General features: G+C 42.5%; 1 protein-coding gene across 2 annotated transcripts; it reads left to right on the top strand.

Annotated features, from left to right (window-relative positions):
* Positions 1-735: 735 nt before the first annotated feature.
* Positions 736-22,005, top strand: PARVG (parvin gamma). 2 transcript variants are annotated; one of them, XM_048302184.1, is made up of 13 exons: positions 736-919; positions 5,965-6,066; positions 6,568-6,632; positions 9,448-9,550; positions 10,484-10,624; positions 11,026-11,141; positions 11,974-12,029; positions 12,918-12,940; positions 14,906-14,964; positions 15,069-15,137; positions 15,999-16,100; positions 19,588-19,660; positions 21,598-22,005. In XM_048302184.1, exons 2-13 carry the CDS (start codon positions 5,988-5,990, stop codon positions 21,675-21,677), a joined length of 966 nt encoding a protein of 321 aa, XP_048158141.1. In that variant the 5' UTR covers positions 736-919; positions 5,965-5,987; the 3' UTR covers positions 21,678-22,005. The 2 variants fall into 2 exon arrangements, with proteins under 2 accessions (XP_048158141.1, XP_048158140.1); XM_048302183.1 differs by having other exon boundaries at positions 737-919; positions 14,903-14,964.
* The last annotated feature ends 230 nt before the right edge of the window (positions 22,006-22,235 follow it).

Here is a 22,235-nt window from a genome sequence, read left to right as displayed (position 1 = left end):
AGTAGGTTTGCCCTTTTAGAAATCTGTTTTCAACCCACTTTCTTTTATCCCATTTAGCTCATCCAACTGTCCATTCTTATCTTTGGCATGCAGCTAAACACAGGAGTCACTCTCTTGTTAAACCAGACCAACTTAATTAGCGTGACTGGCTGCTACTATTAATGGGGTTCATGGGGGGCTGCAGAGTTGCTTCTACTGGCTGGGAGAGTTAATAAATGTGACTCGTATCTGAGGGAAATGTCCAGGGAAGGTGGTTTCTGTAGGAGCCCTTCCTCTTTAATCAATGCTGTAAAAGGGGAGGAGGAGCAGCAGCACTGCCTGCTGGAGATAACTCTTGTCTCACATGAGGGTTTTGGGCCCTGGTGTGGCCAACTACCTCTCTAAGGACAAATGAATTAATTTTCTGCCTAGGTTTCTCCTCCTGCCAGATAGGTAGAGTAGTCCTGATCTGCTTTATAAAATGCTCTTGAAGGAGCATGAGGAAAAGGTGTAGTGGAACATGATCTTGTCTGCTCTTGGCTAGTTTATTATTATATACAAAGTAAAAGTGCTCTGTGAGTCACCCCAGGGGCAGCGTAGCCCAGTCATGCTGGGCAGTGCCATCCAAGAACGATCATAGCTTTCTGATTGTTTCTGGTGTTTCAGGATTTGCAGGGCTGCATGTTTCCTGCACCTGTATTCCTGTTTATTTCAGTCTCTGCAGCCGGGACTAGCACACAGACGATTAAGTTCCGGATGGGAGCGTGGTTTCATTTTTAAGAGCAGAGCACCGCCACACAACTTCCCCTTGCGTGCTTTGTGCTGCCCTACATGGGACACCTCCGAATCTGGGCTCAGCCCTCTCCCCCAGAAACTGCATCCTGAGTCCTGGGACGAGGTCTTGGAAGAGCTTCTGGAGAGTTACTTGAAGGAGAGAATAGTAAGTTTGGAAAATGGGACTCCTTTGGGTGCTTTTTTTCATAATTATTGTTCTTAACTGGAAGATTTTCTGTGTCTGTGTGGATTGTTCTTACTAAGATAACATCTCTTCTGGTGCTAATTAGCAAAGATGGCTCCTGAAAAGTCTGGCGCTATACAGGGAAGTGAAAATAAGTTTTAAACTGGGTGCACAATGCACATGCTCTTTTTTTCTTACTTATGTTTTAATTCTGGTTTTCCGAAGGCAGAAATATTACTATTACCATTCCCACTTGGGGTTTTTTCCCCCTCCTTTGTGTGATCTACTTGGGCAACCATTCCTAGGAAATGCGTTTGAGCTAAGGCAGAGTAGGGCTTTTGCCTTTTCAAGCGGGAAATAAAACAGTTTGGTAGCATTAGTAAATGCCTTGTGTATGTTCTACAGCTGTAAGCCAGAAACCACTGCTCATTAGTGCTTTTTGTGGTACCTTGGGGATATCTGGGAGCTGGACTCTGTGAGGACTCATGGAGGAAAAGTGAGCTGCCCTGACCCAACTTGAGAATTAGCTGTTTATCAGTAGTTGTGACATTGCAAGTTTGTGCAATAGCCCGGCTCCTGACCTAAGAACAATGCACTTCTTGGCAGCCACTGCAGGTGGCCCACAAAAAGTCAAACACCCCTTGGCTTTAAAGCAAAGCCCGTACATCCATGGCATCCTCAGAGAAAGAGCATTTCATTCAGAGAATGTCATTTCCTTTGAATAGCCCGTAATTAAACATCTATTTTATTCAAAGATGCCATAATGAAATGCCTGTACAGTCAGTATTCAAGCAGTTGTCTCTTACAACGTTCTCCTCTCCAAGTACTGATAAAGAACTTGTGCAGGAGGATGGGGGCTGGAAAAAATAGGATGTCAGTCACAGCTCTGAGCAGCAAATTTTTACTGATGGGCGGCAGGGGCTGGTTGCAGCAAATATGGAAATATTTGTGAGAACCAGCTCTTCCGACCTTTCCTGTTTCTCATTAAACAGCTCACCCAAGGAGGTGTCCCAACCCTGGCAGGTTCCATTTTATGTTGTTCCTGCAGTATGTTATTCTTTGAAAGGCTGTGTCTGGGACCAAGCCTCACCAATATGCTGCAATGCCACATGAAGGACTGCTTGTGAATGCTAATTACGAGTAATAAGCAATGAGTCTAATTAAATGCTGAAGAACTGCAGTTCTCTGGCTCTGAAATGTCTGTGGGAAACCAATATTGATAAATGTGATCTGAAACACAATAAATGATGGGCTCTGAATGGTGTGTTGCTACTTAGGAATAAAATCTTGGAGAGCTAATAGATAATTCCAAATGAAGTGTCAGCAGTGATGAAAAAAGCAAACAGGACTTAGGAAGAGAGGAACAGAGAGCACTGTGAATGCTGCAGTGCGCCTTTCTAAATCTGGGCAAGTCTGGTTCCTAACACTTCCAAAAGGCTTTGATTGTGCTGGAGAAAGCTCAGAAAAGAGCACTGAGGATGACCAAAGGTGCTACCTACCAAAGGTGCCTGGTTTTCCAGGGAAGGATAACTCTAGGCTGTCTTTTCTTGGTTTTGGAAAGAGATGGACATGGAGGGTTTGGGGTAGTAGGGCAGTAGTAACATGGAGCATTAACACAGGGGTGTGAAGAATGGGGATCAGCTGGTCTTTGTGTGGTGCCTTCGGGGGAAGCTGGTGGGTCCGAGCAAGAAACAGGAGATGGAGCTTCACGTGATGTAGGGCCACGCTCTTCACCTTCTCACTGCTGAGTGGTGAGACAGACACAGGCCTATGTTCAAGGGGTGAGTGGGAAGTTCATGGGGAGTAAATGTATTGACAGCTTCTAGTGACCAGGCCCCCAGGTTTGCTTTAGGAAGGCTGAGCTGCACACTGTTAAAGAGTTCTGGGGAAGTACCTCTGTATCCTTGCACTGCTTATAGTTTTTGGGGTTCTGGTTTTTTCCCTAAGGTACTGGAAGGGACTGGATACCAGGCAAGTTAGTCTTACCCAGGGTAGCCTGGCACACAGGACTGAGGCCCTAGAGGATATTATGCCACATTATTGCAAATTCTGAATTTCAGGCCCTTCCTTACAGGTTTCCAGCTTTTAGAGTGGCTTCTGATGTTCAGGTTCCTTGGCCAAAAAGAGCCCAAGGGTGTGGCAGACAGCACACACCACTTTGATAGTCGAAGGAAGTAAGAGACCCACAAGTATATTGCAAAGCTGAGTGAGAGTAAGCTGTGGTTTACACAGACCATTTCTGTTATGAGCAGGACTTCCCCAAGGCATCACAGCTGTCAGAAACCTAATTTAAAGTAAGTAAAGTAAGTTGTCCTCGGGTTGCTCTCTATTAATTAACTTTTCTCAGTTAATTTCATCTGGGGAGTCTTATCTCAGATAGTTCAGTTGTTCCTCAGGCACTACATCACTCTATTTCTCCTATCTTTTTATATCAAGCACCTTTTTAAAGATAGCATTCAGTTTTGCCACCACCATAATGAAATTAATTCTCTTGTGACCCTTTCTCCTAGTGCCTTGCTGGCAGTTTTGTAGCAATTTGTTCTACCAGATTGACGTGCAAAAGCACCCAGTTGCTATTTTCTACCAATATTCTCAGCTTTAGCAAAATCTGTATTAAAACACATGTTCAGAATGCACTTTGACTGGATCTGTAAGAAATATGTGGACGCCTTCAGAGCAGCACTGTGCTGCTGTGAAGCTACCACTGTGGTGTATAAAGATATCAAGCAGAGGAATGCCACTTTGGAGATGTTCTGTGCCACAGCATTTTCAGCAGGTGCCTTGCTCTGGGTCATGGGAGCATCTCACTTCAGGCACCTGCAGCAGCAGCCAGGTCTGTCTCTGGTAACAGAATGGAGGGAACTCCATTCCTAAAGCTAGGATTAGCCACTCATTTAAATGCTCTGGATTGCTCTTTAAAGGTAACATTCCCACTAATTTCACAGGAAGCCTTAGGAGACTGGGCTCCCAATGTGGGTACCCTGGGCAGAGAGTGGGAGTCCTCTCCTGAGGGAGCCTCTAATATGGAGCATCTCATTTTCTGTTAAAAAAAGCACAAAACCGGCCAACATCCCCTCTCCTACAGTGGCCCAATAGCTCTGAACTTCAGAGAGAGCATTTCCCATTCACAAACAGCAGCACTCCCAGTCAGAGAGCTGAGCCCCAGGTACCCTGTGCCCAGCAGCAGCTGGGATTTGATGACTCAGAGGAGTGTAAAAGTCTTCCTGGTCATCACATCTGCTCTGCTCTGACTTCCAGAGATTTTTGGGTTGTTGGGAAGGATGAGTTCTCTTACTCCTGCTAGAACAGATATGGAGTAAACCATGCTCTGCTGTGAGTGTCAAGAGCCCGCATCCTCCTGTAATTTCCTTCACCTTTGCAGGCCACAGTACAGCTGCAGTAAGTAATTCTGATTTCTGGCAATTAAATCCATGCTCATTTAGGTTATGAAGAACCATCTTGCTTCTTGTGTGCCTGGAAGGCTGAGCCCAGAGAATGGTGGGGAATGGAGTCAAATCCAGATGGTGACCAGTCACAAGTGGTGTCCCCAGGGCTCAGTAGTGGGGCCAGTCCTGCTTAATATCTTTACTGATAACCTGGACAAGGGCATGGAGTGCACACCCAGTCAGTTCATGGACAACACCCAGCTGGGTGGGAGTGTGGATCTGCTGGAGGGCAGGAAGGCTCTGCAGAGGGATCTGGACAGCCTGGATCCATGGGCCCAGGCCAATGGTCTGAGGGTCCACAAGGCCAAGGGCCCAGTCCTGCCTTGGGTCGCACCAACCCCCTGCAGCTCCAGGCTGGGGCAGAGGGGCTGGAAAGCTGGGAAAGGCCCTGGGGCTGCTGAGGACAGCGTCTGGACATGAGCCCAGGTGTGCCCAGGGGGCCAAGAGGCCAATGGCACCTGGGCTGTGCCAGCCATGGGGTGGCAGCAGGGCCGGGGCAGTGACTGTCCCCTGTGCTGGGCACTGCTGGGGCCACACCTCAGATCCTGGGGCAGCTCTGGGCCCCTCAGGACAAGAAAGGCATTGAGGGGCTGGAGCATGTCCAGAGAAGGGAACGGAGCTGGGGAAGGGGCTGGAGCAGCAGGAGGGGCTGAGGGAGCTGGGAAAGGGGCTCAGCCTGGAGCAAAGGAGGCTCAGGGGGGACCTTCTGGCTCTGCACAACTCCCTGACAGGAGGGGACAACCAGGGGGGATCGGGCTCTGCTCCCAGGGAACAAGGGACAGGACAAGAGGAAACAGCCTTAAGCTGTGCCAGGGGAGGTTCAGATTGGACATCAGGAGGGAAAATTTTTGCACTGAAAGGGTCGTCAAGCATTGGAAGGGGCTGCCCAGGGAGGAAGTGTTGGAGTCTCCATCCCTGGAGAGATTCAAAAGCAATGCAGATGTGGCACTTGGGATGTGGTTTAGTTTAGTGGTGGGTGAACAGCTGGGACTCAATGATCTTAGAGGTCTTTTCCAATCTAAGTGATTCTATGACTCTGTACTGGAGTTTGTAAGAGGCTATTCAGATTCCAACATCTGTTCTTGTTTCCCCACAGCTGTACCAGCTGGTTTAATAAAGAAAGCTGCTTGTATTTATAAACTTGTGTCAGTAATTTAACTACTGGGTTCTTGATTTAATACTCCTTAAGTATTGGTAGTTTTTGTACTTTATAGCACATATCCATTAATACGTAGGGACTGAAAGCTTCTTTTTCACTTCAGTTGAAAGAGGATTTTACTTATCTAATACTAATAATATCCAATCAAGGGAAAATGGAATTAGATGTACTTAAAGCAAGTTTTAGTACTTCAGGTCTTTTTTCTTATATTTTGATGATTAACAGAAAAAAATTAAAACTGTTTATAACTTCTTTTTCTTTGTACACATTTAAATATATTTTTAGATTTTATTTTAAAGCAACTAATGATGAAATAGTAACCAATAAAAAACCCCTTCAGTTTGTTTGTTTTCTTCTTAGCACTAATTTTGATCTTTACATTACTTTACTCATGTTCCCTTCCCCCCTATGTTTTTTACCAGTTTACCAGGAGTGATTAAAAACAATGGATCCAGACTTCTTAAATGCATTTACACAGCCTTCTACACTTGATCGATTCCTAACTGAGGATGTCATTGCTAAAGGTTTGTGCTTTATGAACCAGGACAGAAAAAAGTCCAAAGAACCACCTGAAAGGCCAAACAGAAAATGTGCTGTACAAATGAATTGTGTATTTTTCAGCAGTGATCCCATGGTTGTACCAGAAATGAGTAAGCTCTGTGTGTGTATTTGGCTGCTGACTCTTTGGGGGCAGATCATGAAGAAGCAACACAAAGTCCAGCTGGTTCTTTAACTGAAATTTAAGTTTCACACATAAGAATCTGACCAAGTTTGTGTTTTCCTCTTTCCAGAATTGTCCATCTAGATCTTACTGATTTGGAGTACACTGAAGCATAATTTCCAACCATAGACTTAATAGTCTGCTATACTAGTTTCTTGCTCACGGGGAATTAGTTAAAAAATGAATATTTCTACATATGGCAATTAGCCATATTTGGAATATGAAACTGGTAGGAGATTTAGCTACAAACTTACTTTAGTCATATCTGATAATTATGATGGATCTTGTTTGCTTCCTTCCATAGGTGAGAAGAGGAAACTCATAAAACCAACCTCAAGGAACAGCCCCAAACTGGAAGAATTGAAACTGGTACCACTTCATTTACTGCATATTTTAACTCTCACCTCACCAGCTGTTTTAACCTGTTGTGTTAAAGGAAACAAAGGACCTGGTTCTTTAACCTCTTTCAGCCCACTAAGTTGCCCAGCTCCCTGACCCCAGTTCCCCACTCTCTACAGATGGGAATGAGCTCTGCTTTTGGCATTGGGGCTCCACACAAGTGAAGCAGGGCTTTTGTTTCAGCACGGTGTCAAGGTGGCTGGGGCCATACAGGATCAAGCTTCCAATGCAGTGACCACTGCTGGGTGTGGAGTGCAGGTATAAACCTGAGTGGCTTCTGATGTGACACCTCTGCTGGGTGAGCCACACCAGAAGTGCCCAGTTGCTCTTTCATTGTGATGAGAACGTAACAGCAATGAGAATCCAGCAGAAACACTGGGCTGGGACCACAAGCAGACCCATGTCAGCATTTGCTGTGACTGAAGAGAAATGTGCAGGCAGGTGCAGGTTTGCTGCACTGATCCCATGGTAACATTTAGGATTGCTCTACTGACTTGTGACAGCCTTCACCAGCAGCTGGCTCAGCTGGCAAGGTTAGCAGAGAGCAGTGGGGGGTAGGAGGAAGAGTATGCAAGTCACCAGGAATTCAGGATAAAAGCTTTCAGGCCATTGTATTGTCTGCTTGAGGTAACTGTGAAGGATGAATCCTATTCCACAGGCAAGTACTTTATTTCCATCTAATTTGGAGGTCCCCCTGGTGTGTTCAATCACTGTGTTTCTCTACCAGCACAGTCCAAGTACTGAAATTTCCTGGAAGAAAAAGGGCATGTGTCTTATGAGACCAGCACTCCTTGCATTATGGAGGTGCTGAAATTGTTACAAATATTATGAAAAGCAGCTTAAGGTATGTGCTGTTTGTATTTTGTAGCATTTATAAACATGTAGGTAGGTGTGTTTCTGTATTAGGTATTTGTGCACATTTGATCAAAAAGATTTGATTTTGTGTCAGGCTTTCAAAATATTGTTATTCAAAAGGGAAAGTCTGAAAGGTGGTGCTGCAAAATGCAATTTTGTTGTCTACAGAAAGACTGGATTTGTTATTTCAAGACAGCCAAAAATGAAGAGTTTTCCTCAGTTATGAAGATTTCTGTGAGCTTCAGTGCTTAATCCATTTCCTGTCAGAGATTCCTGAAATGATGGTCATCACTGTCTTAATTTCTTTTTGTTGGGTGATGAGGAGATGGAAATTGTGTCCTGAGGGAGACAAAGTCCTCTGGGTACCCATCAGTGCCCCTTGATTGCTTTCTTAATCTAAAGATCTGATGGCTTCTCTAGAGAAGCAGTTGGGATGGAGACAGGGACAGGGAGGAATCTTCAAGGGAAGAAGAGGGGAAGTGAAGAAACTCTCGTGGGAGAGAGACTGTTTCACTGCATTTTCATTTTGAGGTGGCTCTGGAGAACTGAGAAATACAAAATGGCTCCCTGTAGTTGCTATAAATATCCAGCTGCATAGAAGATGGTTACGTTTGGAAGCCAGCAGAAAACTTCTGGAAGTATTCCCTTTCTGCTTTCCCTGTTTACTCATTTTTAGACACAAGGCTCTGCTCTGCACCTGAGTGGGGCCCCCACAGCTGGACAGAAAGCAGAACTGTGTGAGCTGCAAGCTGTGGATGTGGCTGTGTTGACCTGGGAGAGAAAAGAAGGGGTGTCATAGGTCTGTACCCAGCAGTACTTGCTGCTTTTCTGACTTCCCTCTGGCTGTACTCTTGTGCTTGGGGTACTGCTCTACTCCTCGCACATCCAAAGTGTCACCAAGCATCAGCTGAAGAGCACAGCTTTCTGCTCTTGATATTTCTTATCAGAGGACATGTATTACAGTTTGACAGCTTCTCAATTCAGGCCTCTTTATTTCTTGTGCAGTTTCAAGCATCTCAGAAACTTTTCTTTTCAAACCCTTCTTACGCTTTTGTTAATGTTGGCGAGCTTACAAGAATCTGCTATGAATTTTCTCCTCTGTTTACAGCAAGTGAGAAGGATATTATCCACTCCAGACACTCACTCATAGCAATCCCAGCAATACAAGCAATACCCTTCCCTCTTACAAGAGGGATGTTCATGTTGGCAGCCAGCTGGGGTTACTGCTTTTTTGTTCTGCTTCGCCAGGTCATCTTCCCTTTCTCTCAACACATGTGAATAAAACACATGCTTGGAGAAGTGCTGAGGAGCTGCTTTGTTCTCCTGTCTAGGACCACATGTGGTTCCTCTCCCTTTGTAGCCAGACCTTGGCTTCCTGAGCAGCTTCCCCTTGCAAAGGCAGGAAGGATATTGGAAGGCCAGTGGGAGGACTGCCATATAGGAAAGTTCCAAGCAGGTATTTGGAGATCGGGTGGTACAATATTGTAGAAAGAAAAAGAAAACAAAAACAGGAGATGAGAGGGAGGAGTGCTAGTAGCATGGATGAGTACAAGAAACTACCCACAGAATGAGTGAAGCCTCTTTTCTTACAAACTTCTGCCTGGCAGTTAAATCTGTGTGAATTCTGTGATGTGTGATGAAGGCAGGGGATGGGAAGTGTACTGTGCAGCCTTTTCCCTGGTGGAAGCGGGAAGAGGGTCTCTCTCCCCAGCTGTATAACAGAGTTCATCAGAATATAACTAGTGAGGTGTCTATCTCACTTGAAAATTAGGAAGAACTAACCCTTTAAAAAAACAACCAAAAAGCACAAAGGAAGTGGAGATTGAAAGCAAACCAAGATGTGACATAAGAGAGAGGTGAAACAGAATATAGCACCGAGTGCTGTACTGTCTAAACAACAGGAATAAGATTGCTTTGCTTTCCCCTGCAGTTCTTGATTGAGTGGATTAACAGAACCCTGAAAGAGGAACACATAGTAGTTAAAAGTCTGGAAGAAGACCTGTATGATGGGCTGGTACTTCATCATCTCCTGGGTGAGCTGCTCCTTTGAGTTTAGTTCTTGCAGACATCTCATGGAGGAACTTTCCAATCAGAGGATAAACCTCAGGAGTCGCAGTAGCGGGGACCTGCCATCACTTCTCACAGCACTGGGGGTCAACTGTGATAATCACAATTCTGAACAAATTCCCACTATTGTTTTACATGGTTATTTTACTTCTAAGAAATTCTTATTACCTGCTCATTGAGATAATCAAAAGGTTAACTATGATGTGTGAAATTCAGTGCTTCTGAAAGGAAGGAAAATTTTGTAAGCCAGGATCACAAAGGTGGCTTGTGGTGCTACCAGAAACATTGGATGGAATCAGCACTGTAATACACCTTTTCCTGCCTTAAAAAAAAAAAAAAAATTGAAAAGCTCTGGGTCTAAAGAACTGTTCTGGTACTGGAACTGGTAAAAAATATAAGAGGCTTTTGGCACTATGTGCTGCTTGTATAAAGATGTAACCTCCTGGAGCAGCCTGTTATCTATTTCTCCATCTCTCCTGTCCCTACTACTTTTTTTGTCCCTTTTTGCTCTCTTTGGGGACATCTTTCAAATCTATCTCCTTTCCACCGAGGCTGAGAGCAGCAATCTGAGCAGGATTGGCTGATTTTCATAATTTAATTGCCTGAGTGATGAGCTGGGATTTCTTCTATATATGAGTTGATACTGACTTTGTACACTATCTACAGGAAGGACTCACTCGTTGGATTTCTGTAGAAGGAATGTAAAGTGATAGGGCTGAGGGATGATGCTACAGGGACTGACTTGAGTCCTCTCCTTCTTGCAGAGCTATGAATGGTACTGAACATTTAAAACAAGACTTTGTGTGCTTTGCTGTAATTTTATGTTTCTAATCACTTTCTTTTTCCCTACAATGATGTTGAAATGCATTCTTCTACTTCCTATGGACCCTCTGTAAAAGAAAACTTAGGATCTCTCAAGCTGGATGTTGACAAGATTGCATTAACAGAAAAAAAACAGCGACAGAAACTCTCTGTGATTATGGAAGCCGTGGCCAAGTGTTTGCAACTGGAAGAAAGTCAGCTGAAATGGAGTGTGGAATGTAGGTGCAGAAGTGAAATTGAAGAAAATTATCCATCACAGGCTTCCTGTGCTATAAGGCTGCTGTGAGGGAGTGTACTGCCAGAACAGTAATTAAACAACCTGTTTTCAATTACTAGTTGAATCAAAAGTGAGACAGAAATTTCTGACCCTGCCTGGGTCTGCCTCCTTTAAGTGTGTGGCTTGTGGACCACTTAAGAGCCCTCAGCATCCCTGTATGTCTCACTTTTAAGCTGTACTGTAGCTAAATTTTGATGTTGTATAAACCCCAATCTCATGTCCCACCTGTGTTATGGCCCTCCATGACTTTGGGGTCCTCTGCGTAGAGAGAATTCATGATGTTGGAGGGAAGTTCACTTGTTTTACACACTGAGCATTGTTTTCTTCCTTTACACTCAACAGCTATCTTGGCAAAGGACTTACTGAGCACACTGCATCTCCTGGTTGCAATAGCAAAGCACTTCAAACCCAACCTGGCTCTGCCTCCAAACGTTCAAGTGGAAACAATCACCATCGAGGTATTTGTAGTCTTAGTGTTTGTTACAGTAGACCCTAGAGTCCTTTCAGAAGGCTGATCTGCTTAGAATTAGGAGAAATGTGTGTGCAGCTGTGAAAGAGATACTTGTGTGTTCTGTGAACCATGCCTTTCAATTTCTGAGTTTGTTGAACTAGATTTAGTTCTCACTTAGGATAGTCTGCCTTTAAAAGGGGAGAAGCATGATGCTGTTTTTCTTCCTCAGTCAAACAAAGGAATGGTCCAAACTGAAAGTAGTTGTTGATCTCTGTAAAGAAGAAAATGAAGAAATTCTGCTGTTACTATCTCTAAATGTTTTAAAATAGAAGCTTGTATTCATAAATCATAAATTTTTTTTAATGCTGAAGATTTCTTTCTTTAGGTGATGAAAGTTTTTACTCCCCTTCCATTGGGGTCACACTTTGGTATTTTTCTCTACAAGCAGGTATCTGCACACTTTCTTCCTCTGTTTGGTTTCTTTAAGTCAATTCTGAGACTGTAGGAGAATATCAAATATCCCCCAATTTGGGATATAATTTCAAAAATTAGCACCACCAGCATGTAAACACAGAATGTTTTCAACTGCCTGAAAGGGAGGAGCAGCAAACCCCAAGGACTTCCTCTGATGCCGAAGTAAGAGATTTCCTGTTGGAGACTGAAGAGAGCAGAAGGAAGCAGAAACCTCTCAAAGTACCTGTACTAATTGTACTGGAGTTATTGAGTAAATGCCCTCTGATAATCACTTAAGGCAGCAAACAGGTCGTGAAAGCCTCATTCTTGTTTATAAAATTTTTTTTGTGTGACAAACCCGACATTGTTTATTGTCCTTTCAACAGATCACCTCCACAGGATTAAAGACATCAAATGCGGTGGAATATATCACAGAAAACAAGTAAGAGGGGATATATCTGGTTTTTACACTGTCAATCAGAAATGAAACACTGTGGGTGTGTTCCCCCTTACAAAAAGTAGCTGGGATCATGATGATGAAAAAGGTGTAAGCCCAGACATGCATATGCATGTGAGTTATTTCTCTGGTTTCTTTCCTTTTTTTCCCCCCTCTTCACATTTGGCATTATGGTGCAATACCTTTATTTATTCTATATAAAAACTTCTCTAAAGCAATATTTATGATTATTTCTGAAGCTTAGCATTTGTAATTGCCATGAAATTTCATAGCAAATATAGTAATAAAATTCCAGTACTATAAACTTACCTGTGCCAGACTAAATTGGAGATTTTCTAAAGCCACAAAGGTTTAAATCCAGTTTTAATTTGCTGTTGTTGTGTCTTTAAATAAAGAGAAAGGAGGCAGTTCTTTTCTTATTTTACTGTGGAAGAAATGTTTTAGCTTGCTGAGTGTGTGAGGTACTGTCATTATTAAAGGAGTTAAGTAGTAGGATATAATTTATATACTGAAAAAATATGGGCATCATTCTAAGGACTAGAAAGAGATTTTCCTGCTACCATTTTTTATAAGCCAGAACATCTTCAAGCTCTAATATCATGAGCAGCTTATTGGAAGAGGATATTGAGGATTGTGCTTGTAAAATAAATGTTCATTGGTGTGTGGGCCAGTTGAAATCTCATATGCTTCCAAGACCCTACACAAATATGGAGTGTACTTAAAAATGTCTGTTGGAAAGTCACTCTGACATAAAGTTAATGCCACTTTGAACTCTATCTCCTGCTTTACAAGATAGCAGATAAGCAAAGCTTATGAATAAGATCAAGTCAGCTGAATCATTTTTCTAATTCTTGCTTTTTATTGCACTTCTAGAGAGAATGTAGAAGCGCAGTCAAGTAAGTGCTGGCATTGCCAAGTTCAGTGTTTCATTATGTGCTTTTATACACTGTGTCCTGATCCATTTTTACCTCATGATAAAATCAGTATGCTCCCACTAAAGTTAATGGAGATTCATGGATTTTTTTTTTCCCAGTGTTTTTCTCCAAATGTCTTCTGTTGATGCCTGTTCATAGCAACACAATACAGCTTGGAAATTGGGTGGTCACATTGCCTGTGGACTACAGGCAACAGATGGGGGGGAGACAGGACATGAAGGTGGGTTGATGACCCAAAAAAGAAACCTGTCTGGGGACAAAATGCAGCTTGGATTTGTGCATGGACCATGTTCACTGTTGGAACTATTTATAAAGGCTTCAGAATTGTGGTTCCTGTTGCTACTGGTTTAATGTACTTTCCTTCCCACTGTTTGCAAATGAGATTTTGAAATGCACTGGTACTCGGTTGTGGATGGCAGCTCAGTCAAGCCAGCGTCCCCAGAGCTTTTACCCTTAGGGCTTTTGAGGGCTGGGAAACACTTGAGGTGAAAAATGTCCATGTGTGCAAAGCCTGCAGAAGGTCTGGGCACTGCTCAGGCTTCAGCGTGAGCTGCTCTTGCCTGCTGCAAAGGAGCACATTGCATCCCCAGAGAACCAAGGCAACTGCTTGAATTCTCTGCTGTGCCCTTTATTTTGGCATCTTCATCCTTTGCAGAGGTGAAAACTATATAATTTAGTATGTAGTTATCAGTTATTCCACTGAGTGTTCTCTAGTGTGGGCTGAAATTGTGAAAAAAACTCCATCACTCACCCCTGCCCCAAACAAAAAAAAAAAAGAAGAAAATTAAAAAAAAAAAGAAAAGAAAAAGAAAAAACCCCAACCCATAATTAGGTGTTTCTTTCAGTGGGCTGATTCTGCTGGGAAGAGAAATCTGCAATTCATTCTTCAAGATGCTCTCTCTCTATTTTTGACACAGCTTTCTTAGCAAAGAGAGAAATCCCAAAGCGTGGCTCCAGAAGAGGGCTCTCTGTGATTTGTGTGATGGATTCACCTATTCCCTGACACTTCTCCTGCAGCAACCCCCAAACAGGCAGAACAGAGAAACCTGAGGAAACCCTTTCACACAGGAGGTTTCTCTGTCACTGTCTTTTGGGAGGAATTTCCCTCCAGCCAAGCTGCCTTTGCTTTTCTGTGCTGTAGAAACTGGTTCTCCATTTAATTGTGCTGCCAGTGTGCTTTTCGTTGCTCGGGGTGTTTCAAACACTTTGCTCATGCTTGAACCAGAGCCGTGTTGTGGCTGGGTGAGGAGATGGATCCTACTTTTGCTGCATCTGGGCAGAAAGGGGAGGCGAGGGTGGCACTTGGATGGATCTCATTTCCTTGGAAGCCTTTAGACTCCTGCTAGTTCTCTGGCACAGCTCTGCTGGCACCAGCTCGTTGCCCACTTTAAACTGGGTGGCAGAACTGGCCATTTTTGAGGTCTCTGAATATTCAGAGGAAGGGCAGTGTCTCCATATCTTGCTTGTGGTTTTTTGAAGGAAGGAGGAGGGTTTTTTACTGCAAATTCAGTGTCACAGATGTTTCTGTTTGGGGAGAGCAGTACAACATACAGCTCTTCCCTGCTCCCTGTATTTTATCCCAGAGGTTCAGGGTTAAAAAAAATATAAGTGAAAAGAGATAAACCGTAGTGATGTGAAACTTGGCCAGTGCTCAGACTGGTGGCAGCACAAACGGAGAACCTCTGCAGGTGAAAATTACAGAGCTGAATGAAGTAAATTGCTTTCTCTGATGTGGTCAGGCTGAAGGGAAGCCTGTCATCCTGTCCTCTGATAAATTTAAAAGCAGCATCTTTCTCTGCCTCCCTGCTACTCTTTTCCTCCTTGGCTTGCAAGTTGTAAATACCTTTCTCCTTCTGGAGCCACATTAAAGCTCTAATCTGTCAGTTATTCAAAATAAAATCAATTAATGTTGTTTTGATACAGAAGATGATGCCTTTGATGAATTATTTAGCTGTGCTCCAGATAAACTGGATGCTGTAAAAAAGGTAATTTACTTTTTTAGTAGACATCAAAATCTGTTAGGCCAAACTTAGATACCGAAAAAGTTATTTTTTTCCTTCCCCCTTTCTTCCCTGTCTTTTTTCTTCAGGCACTTTTGCAATTTGTTGACAAGCATGTTGGAAAATTAGGATTAAATGTGAGAGACATCGAATCTCAGGTACTGTGCTCCAAGCTACATGTTACCCATGTTTTGTCAGCCATTTGGGTGTTTCCTCTCACCATTAGGAATTCTCCTTTTTATTACAGTAATTGGAAATCTGGCAACATAATGATTTCTGGGTTTAGGTTAAGATATCAAGCTTCAGTCTCTGAAGTTTCTGAAGCTAAAAATTAATGCAAAAATACAACCTTTGTATTGAGTGCTGCCCTTGTAATGCTACAGGGAGTAATTTTCAGAGTCTGCCCAACTCCTAAGGGTTCTCTCTTTGTCAGGATGGAAATGAAGGTGTTCTGAGCATTAAAATGAAAGCAAAGTTGATTGCTGTACTTAGTGATTGTTGATGCTGCATTTTCTTCGTGGTATGAAGGCCTTATTTTTATCACATTTCAAAGTCCCATCCTCTGAACGTAGAGCTTCTTTAGAGCATGAAATTGCAAGAGAAGTGCTCCACAGGCGTCTCAGGATCACCTCCCTGGGCTCTGGTGAACAGGGTGCTCTACTGGGATTTCCCAGTGGGCAACTGTAAGAAAAGAAGGTTTTCAGGTGTTTTGTCATACATCACTAAGCACAATTTTCTTTTATTTATACGTATGCATTTGTGCTCATCTGAAGTATTTTCATATTTGGAATAGCTTGTTTTAATAGCTGTCCTTGTACAAGGCTGTATTTTCACAGGTATGAATTTGGGAGCCTTATCTAAGGAAATATGAAGTTCACTGTGGAAGAGGTTGAGGGAGCTGAGTCATTGGGCTGTCTGGTCTGCTTGCCCGAGTAACATTTAAATTCCTTTATTGCTAGAATGGCATTTACTGGAATAGTTTACTAAAGCCAAATAATTTTCAGGCAATTCTTATCTAGTTTTCAGATGGAGTTATCTTACTTCTCTTAACTGGACAACTAGAGGGTTACTTTCTGAATTTAAGGAATTTCTTCCTGACCCCGGCCAGCACCACAGAGATGGTAGGTTGTTCTGTAATTATTTAGAGCTTGAGCCATCTAACTGTGTGTTCTGCCTCTTGCTTCCACTGCTGCTGCTGAGTGTGAGGTCCTGTGCCCACAGTGTCTGCAGGAGGGGGGGGGTTTGGGACAGTGCCAACACAGGCACTTGGTGCTGTCAAAATACCTCAGAACAGGTCCTCTTCAAAATTAGCATCTCATAGGAGGCAAACACCTGTTACTTGCATTTGTTTGGCATGGCCATGCTTCTGCAGCCTTCTGGTGAAATCCAGGGCTCTGTGTGGTGGGGAATGGGTGTGTTCTCTTCTACCAGTCTGTCCTGCAAGCAAGGATTTGAAGAGGGTGACACCTCTTGCGTAGCAGAACTGATACCTGTGGGTCTCTTTATGCTGCCCTAAAAATATACCTTAACCAAGACATTTTGAAGGCCCCTTCTGTGTTTGGGAAGCTCTTGAGTGTTTACATCCTTTCCTCCCCCGAGGCTGGGGGCTGTAACATACTCAGCCAGACCTGCTTGGCACCTTTTTCCACCTCTACCAGGCAGATTTCATCTGTGCTTTAAAAGTAAAAGCTGTCACCAGCCAGAGGGAAGTGTGTGCTGGGCTGCCTCCTCCACAGGTCTGGAATGTTGATATATTTTGAGATATTTGAGGTATTTTCAGATTGTCTCTGGTGAGGGTAGGCTTTTTCATTTGGGTCACTGAATAGTTCTGAAAATCTTGAAAGTCTAACTATTTTTCCTGGTTTGTGCTCAAATCTCTGGAAGTGAAATGTGTCAGATCTTTTTTGCTTGAGAGCTGCCAGAGAAGAAAATCTCTCCTCTGGCATGGTTTGCATTACAGCTTCCCCACACAGATGAAGCTTTCATCTTATTCCCAACCTTAGCACAGTTAATACCCCTGGGCAATATTTATTTGTAATGAAAATTCTCAGAGGTCCTATATTAACAAATAAATATTCCCATGGAGCTTTCCATCAGAAAGTTTAAAAGCACAATTGTTTGAGACCTAGGTTCAAATGTTGTCAAAATTTCGTTGCTGTCAGTTGGTAACTGTTTAATGAATTAGGAAAAACAGATTTTTTTTATTTTTTTTTTTTAAATCTAAGAACAGGGAAAATACATTTTGAAGGGTTGAATCAGACATAATCATACCATTTCCCTAGAGTTGTTTTTCTTCCTTTTCTCTTCCACTCAGATTTTGAAATGATTTTCAAAATCATTTGGTCTGTTCCCATTGAGTTGGACAGAAATTTTTACTGTTTCCATTAGCTTTATTCAGAGGAGGTCACTGAATATTTTCTCAGTTAAAATTTCATAAATAACCATTTTCTTTTCGGTTCAGCCCTGCTCTAGCCTCACAGATTTCTTTCTGGAAATAAGATAGCCCTAAAATTCTAGTACAAATCAAAGCTCAGACTTCCTAGTTCTTACTGGCATCAGAGAAGAGTACAATGAAGTTGGGTACTGCTTCAGTACAATTCTTTACACTGTAGCAATTTCGTTGTAGCAAAGTTACTCCCAAGGACTGGACTTACTGTTGAACAGTTTGCCACAGTGGTATTTACCATTTGTTTCTCCTCTGATGCTCATTACAAGACGAAAAGTGGGATGACACTACAACTGAAAATATCGATGGACCATAGTTCAGCTGTCATTCGTACACAAAACATGTCTTTCAGTTCAGTGCTTTCTAACTCCATGTCATTTTAGACATTAATTGGTGCAGTAAAGGATAAAGATGTACCCTTTGCTGGGATTTAAAAGATCTCATTTGTTGTGAGAATGATGACAACCACATGCACTGTTGGGATCAGTGCGGTGCATCCACCTTACAGTCCCTTCTGACCAAAACCATTCCATGACTGAAATTCAGGAGATGATCAATTTTGAGGTGCAAGAAGACAACACTGCATGTGGGTGGGTTTGCTGCAGGTTTTTTTGGGGTGTTTATTGCCAAAAAAAAGGCATTTATAAATAGCTGTAAAGAAGTGCAGCTCTGGGTGCTTGTGAGTGTAGAAAGGTGTGTATATTCTGTGACAAAGAATACGATCACAAAATAGTTCAGGCTGAAATTAGGGGTGAAATCTCTGCAGTCAGGAGACTAAGATGATGATGAAGGAGGGCTCGTGTGCTTATCAAAACTGTGTGAACTTGGTACTTTTGCCAAAACGGGCCCAGAGCTGAAACACCCCAAATGTCCTGACTGCTGTCCAGCAGTAAATCCTAGAAAACTGTCCAGCTCCTTTGAGTCTGGAAGCACAGCTGGACAAAGCACCTTATTTTACAAGGCTTTCCTTTCTTGGGTAATAATTGGTATTTCTGTCTGAGGATGCTTTTTGAAATGTGCATGTTGTCATTCCTCGAAAATCTCCAATGCATTCCAGAGAGGGAAATGTGCCCTTTTGGCCTGTGCTGGTTCACTAAGGAAACATTTGATTTACTCATTCTGACCGACAAACTGTGCAGAACTCTATGGTCTTGAGCTCTCCCGGCTGCTGACTATCAGAGGAACAAAACAAACCTGGATCCAAACAGGCAGTCTTAGTTACTGTAAGCCAGAGAACCAGGTGAAACATAAATCTGCTGCTTCACTTCAGAGCACAGAGATTTTGCTGGGCTTATGCATGGGGGACTCCTGTGCTTGTTGTCACAACACAACAGGGAACAGCAGTGTCCCAAAGGATAAATTGCCCAGTAGCTCAGGGAAGGCAAGAAGAGACAATCTGAAGTTCATTCAGTTCTTGTTACTCGTTTAGAGGAAGGGAACTTGCTAATTACCAGCCAAGTAAACTGCCCTTAAGCTGTTAGAAGGGGATATTACTTCTAAAATATCAACTACAACCACTGCTTCTGTGTGTGGTGCTGCTTTTATGTGGGGAAGGGAGAGAAAAAGCAGTGAGGAAAAATGAGAAAAAACCCTCAGCCTTCATTCATAGACATGTGCTTAACTTCTGATGAGTGTTATTAAGGATATCATTGCTACTGTTAATGTGAATGGACACCCTTAGAAGTACAGCAGAAACTTCTAGCTCACAAGCATGCTGGATCTTTGCAATTCTGAATGAAATATAGAGAACTTTTTCCTTTTGGTTTGTTCCAAGTGTGGTAAGCATGTGGGCATTGTTAAAAAATACCCAGAAATAAACTCCCTGAGTCCATTAGATCCAGTTAGGAATCCAGCCTGTTTTCCCCATGGAAACATTCATTAACACAAGTCTTTCACATGCAAGGTCTATTTTAAATAAATGGATTCTTCTGCCCACCTCATGGGACATGTTTTTCTGGAGATGGATTTTACATCTAATTTTGTATGATAATTGGTAGAAATTCTGAAGAGCACTCCACTGAAACTAAGGAGAGGAATATGAGTACATATTTATGAATCAGTGTCTTCAGCTACAAGAGAAATACTTTCTAAAACCTTCTGTTGGTTAGAAAATATTGTCAGCTATATTAATCTCTCTCTCTCTCTCTCTCTCTCTCCAACAGCTTCACAACGTTAACCTGGCATTGGACTTGCTAGCAGAGGGAGGTCTTCTGAATTTTCCTGTGAACTCTGAAGGTGAGTCATGACATGCAAACTTACCTGGAATAGAATTGCTAATATCCCAGCTTAGCAAAAGTTTGGGTAATTGCAGGAAGCAGGTTCTGAAAATGACACTGACACATTTCATTATATGGCTGTCCTACAGCTCCTCATGCAGAATGAATAGTAGAGGTAATAACATTTTTGTTTTTAAAAATCATTATTTCTATACTAAAAAAGTTAGATTATTATAAGTTTAGTAACTTTACACTAAACTTAAACTGTTTAGTAATTCAGTATTTGTTAAAGATTTAAACCAGTGACAGCTCCAATTACAGCAGCTGAGCTGGAGGCAAAGCTATTTTCCTGTCTCATAAAAACTTTCAGTGCATTAAAAACAAGCTTGTTTCTGTGGGACAATACCTTGAAGAATATGTCTGCAAAATCAGAAACACTGGTCACTCTATTCAAACCCAGAAGAGTGATGGGGCAGTCTCCTGAAAATGAAAGTCATAGGTTTTTAATTGCTTTTATGCCTGGTTCCGACCTGGGAGCTGAATCTTGGTCTTCTTCATCCACGTGAATGTTTCCATCACTGAATCAATGTGCATGCATGCTTCTCTTTCTTTCTCCACCACAAAAACAAACAGACAAAAAAGCTCCATTTGGACCCGTCCAATTTTCCAATTAAAATACTCCACAGAAAAATTTGGTGCCAGCTCCTGGTGGGATGAGGGATGTAGTTAATTAATGGGTGGTGCTGACCTCTTGCAGGGCACATAATCCCATCATTCCTCCACAAGCTTGTTGCTGAATAAGGAAGTCAAATCTTTATTAAAAATAAAAAGCATTATTCCAGTTCTAGCTCCCTGTTAGTTATTTGTGAGTGGGTGCATGTGTTGGGTACATAACATGGCATCATGGAGAGGGGAAGAGAGGATTTAGGGCTTCCTTTGTTTTTCCTTTTGTTCTCTTTTCCCACTAATGCTTTGGTGATGTTGGCAGTTTGCATGCTGGGCATTCATGAATTGTGGGCTTTTTGCTGTGCTGCACAGAGCTAGGAGCCTGGAAAGCTAAAGACCTTTTATTTATATGAACATTAGCAGAGTAATCTGTGTGGGCTCAGGTCTCCATGCTGAGATCCACCTTTTGTGTGAAAAGAGATAAATCTGTGCTTTCCTTCCTCCCCTCTGGCTATTCTGCACCGCCTCAAACACAGAGTTGATCAGTATAAGAACTACTGGTGCCAACATCCATGAGTCTTTTAGCTTCACTGGGGAAATCCTCAGCTAGTGAGTGAATTTAACATGATTTAGGGGTCCTTGCTACAGCTACACTATTGAGATTCCTCAAGGATCTCATTTTACTGGTGTGTCTTTGTTAGTCTTTCTCCCAGTGATTTACAGCATGGTAAGAAGAACAGTAAACCCTCTGCATCCATTACCCTCTTCCACTACAATTTTTAAATACAAGAGCAGTTTATAGCCAAGAAGAAAGAAGCTGAAAACTAAATTAAACAAACAAACAAAAAAACCCCAAACCGAAAACCAATGCAGTCAATGGCAGCAAAACATCATGCAAATATTACAGGGGAAAAAAAAAAAAAGTGTCAGGTAATTCCAACATGATTCCTGACATAGAATAATCATAAAAAAATCTCAAGATAAAACCCTATTAAATTATCTACTCTGTTTCTTTCTAGTGAATAATTATTTCTTACTCTGCATTATCTGCCTTCGTCTTCGAGCAAGAGAGTGCAGCAAAAGTCCCTTTTCCTCAAGTTAATTTAATAAATTATTAGTTTCTACCTCTGTAGTTCCTATTTTGCTTCCTGTCGCAATTCAATTTTTCAAGTTCACGTTATAATTGGGGGAAGGTGGGAGATTGTCTTTGGCAGGTGCAGTCTCATCCTGCTCCAGGGATTGCTAACACTTCCCATCTCCTTCTGCTGTCTCTGCTTTGTGTACCCACAGATATTGTGAACGGAGATACGAAGGCTATAATGCGAGTTCTGTACTGCCTGTATTCCAAATACGGGACCAAAGAAGCATGAAGAACAAGGCCAAGAGCTTGAGCTGCTTGTTTGTTTGTTTGTTTGTTTTTTCCCTAGCAGGCCTTGGTGTGATTTCTGGATTCCCAGCTCTGTTTGCCACTGTTTCTGGGCATGCACTGGTGTTTGACACTTGCTGTGTTAACACTGTACAGCAAATATGTTGTTCATGCAAGGTTTCACATATGCAGCCTGAGCAACTGCAAATGTGTGTCCATGGCCAGTGTACTGTGTAATTCTGGGGCTGTGGCTCTAGTTCCAGACCTTGCCTTCTGTTTTCTCTGAGCACCCCCTAATGCTGCAAAGAAATTAAATGTGTGTTTATTCTGGACTCTGCGTTCTTTGCTCCTGAAGGTGAATTTGAAAGTTGTTGCATCCTCCCCATTTTCCTGCTTTGGGAAGTCATTTGGGAAACTAGAGAGGAGAAAGACCCACCCAAGTGGGAAGGTTGAGACACACTTGAAGCTCCAAATCCTCTTTAGAGAGGTGGCCAGTGGCTGTCAGACAAGAGGACATGAATTGGACACCAAATTAATAGGTAGCAAAAATGAAATCTGAACT

The sequence above is a fragment of the Corvus hawaiiensis genome, chromosome 4 (assembly GCF_020740725.1).
Source record: "Corvus hawaiiensis isolate bCorHaw1 chromosome 4, bCorHaw1.pri.cur, whole genome shotgun sequence".
Classification (NCBI taxonomy): domain Eukaryota; kingdom Metazoa; phylum Chordata; class Aves; order Passeriformes; family Corvidae; genus Corvus; species Corvus hawaiiensis.
The sequence above is the reverse complement of the archived record's forward strand: the minus strand, read 5'-3'. Positions and strand labels throughout refer to the sequence as shown.

What these genes read in the sequence shown, in the direction of transcription:
- PARVG (XM_048302183.1), top strand. Translation starts at nt 5,988, where the DNA reads ATGGATCCAGACTTCTTAAATGCATTTACACAGCCTTCTACACTTGAT. An exon ending in TGAGGATGTCATTGCTAAAG is followed by an intron (nt 6,067 to 6,567) that starts GTTTGTGCTTTA and finishes TTCCTTCCATAG; the next exon opens with GTGAGAAGAGGAAACTCATA. An exon ending in TTTTCCTGTGAACTCTGAAG is followed by an intron (nt 19,661 to 21,597) that starts GTGAGTCATGAC and finishes GTGTACCCACAG; the next exon opens with ATATTGTGAACGGAGATACG.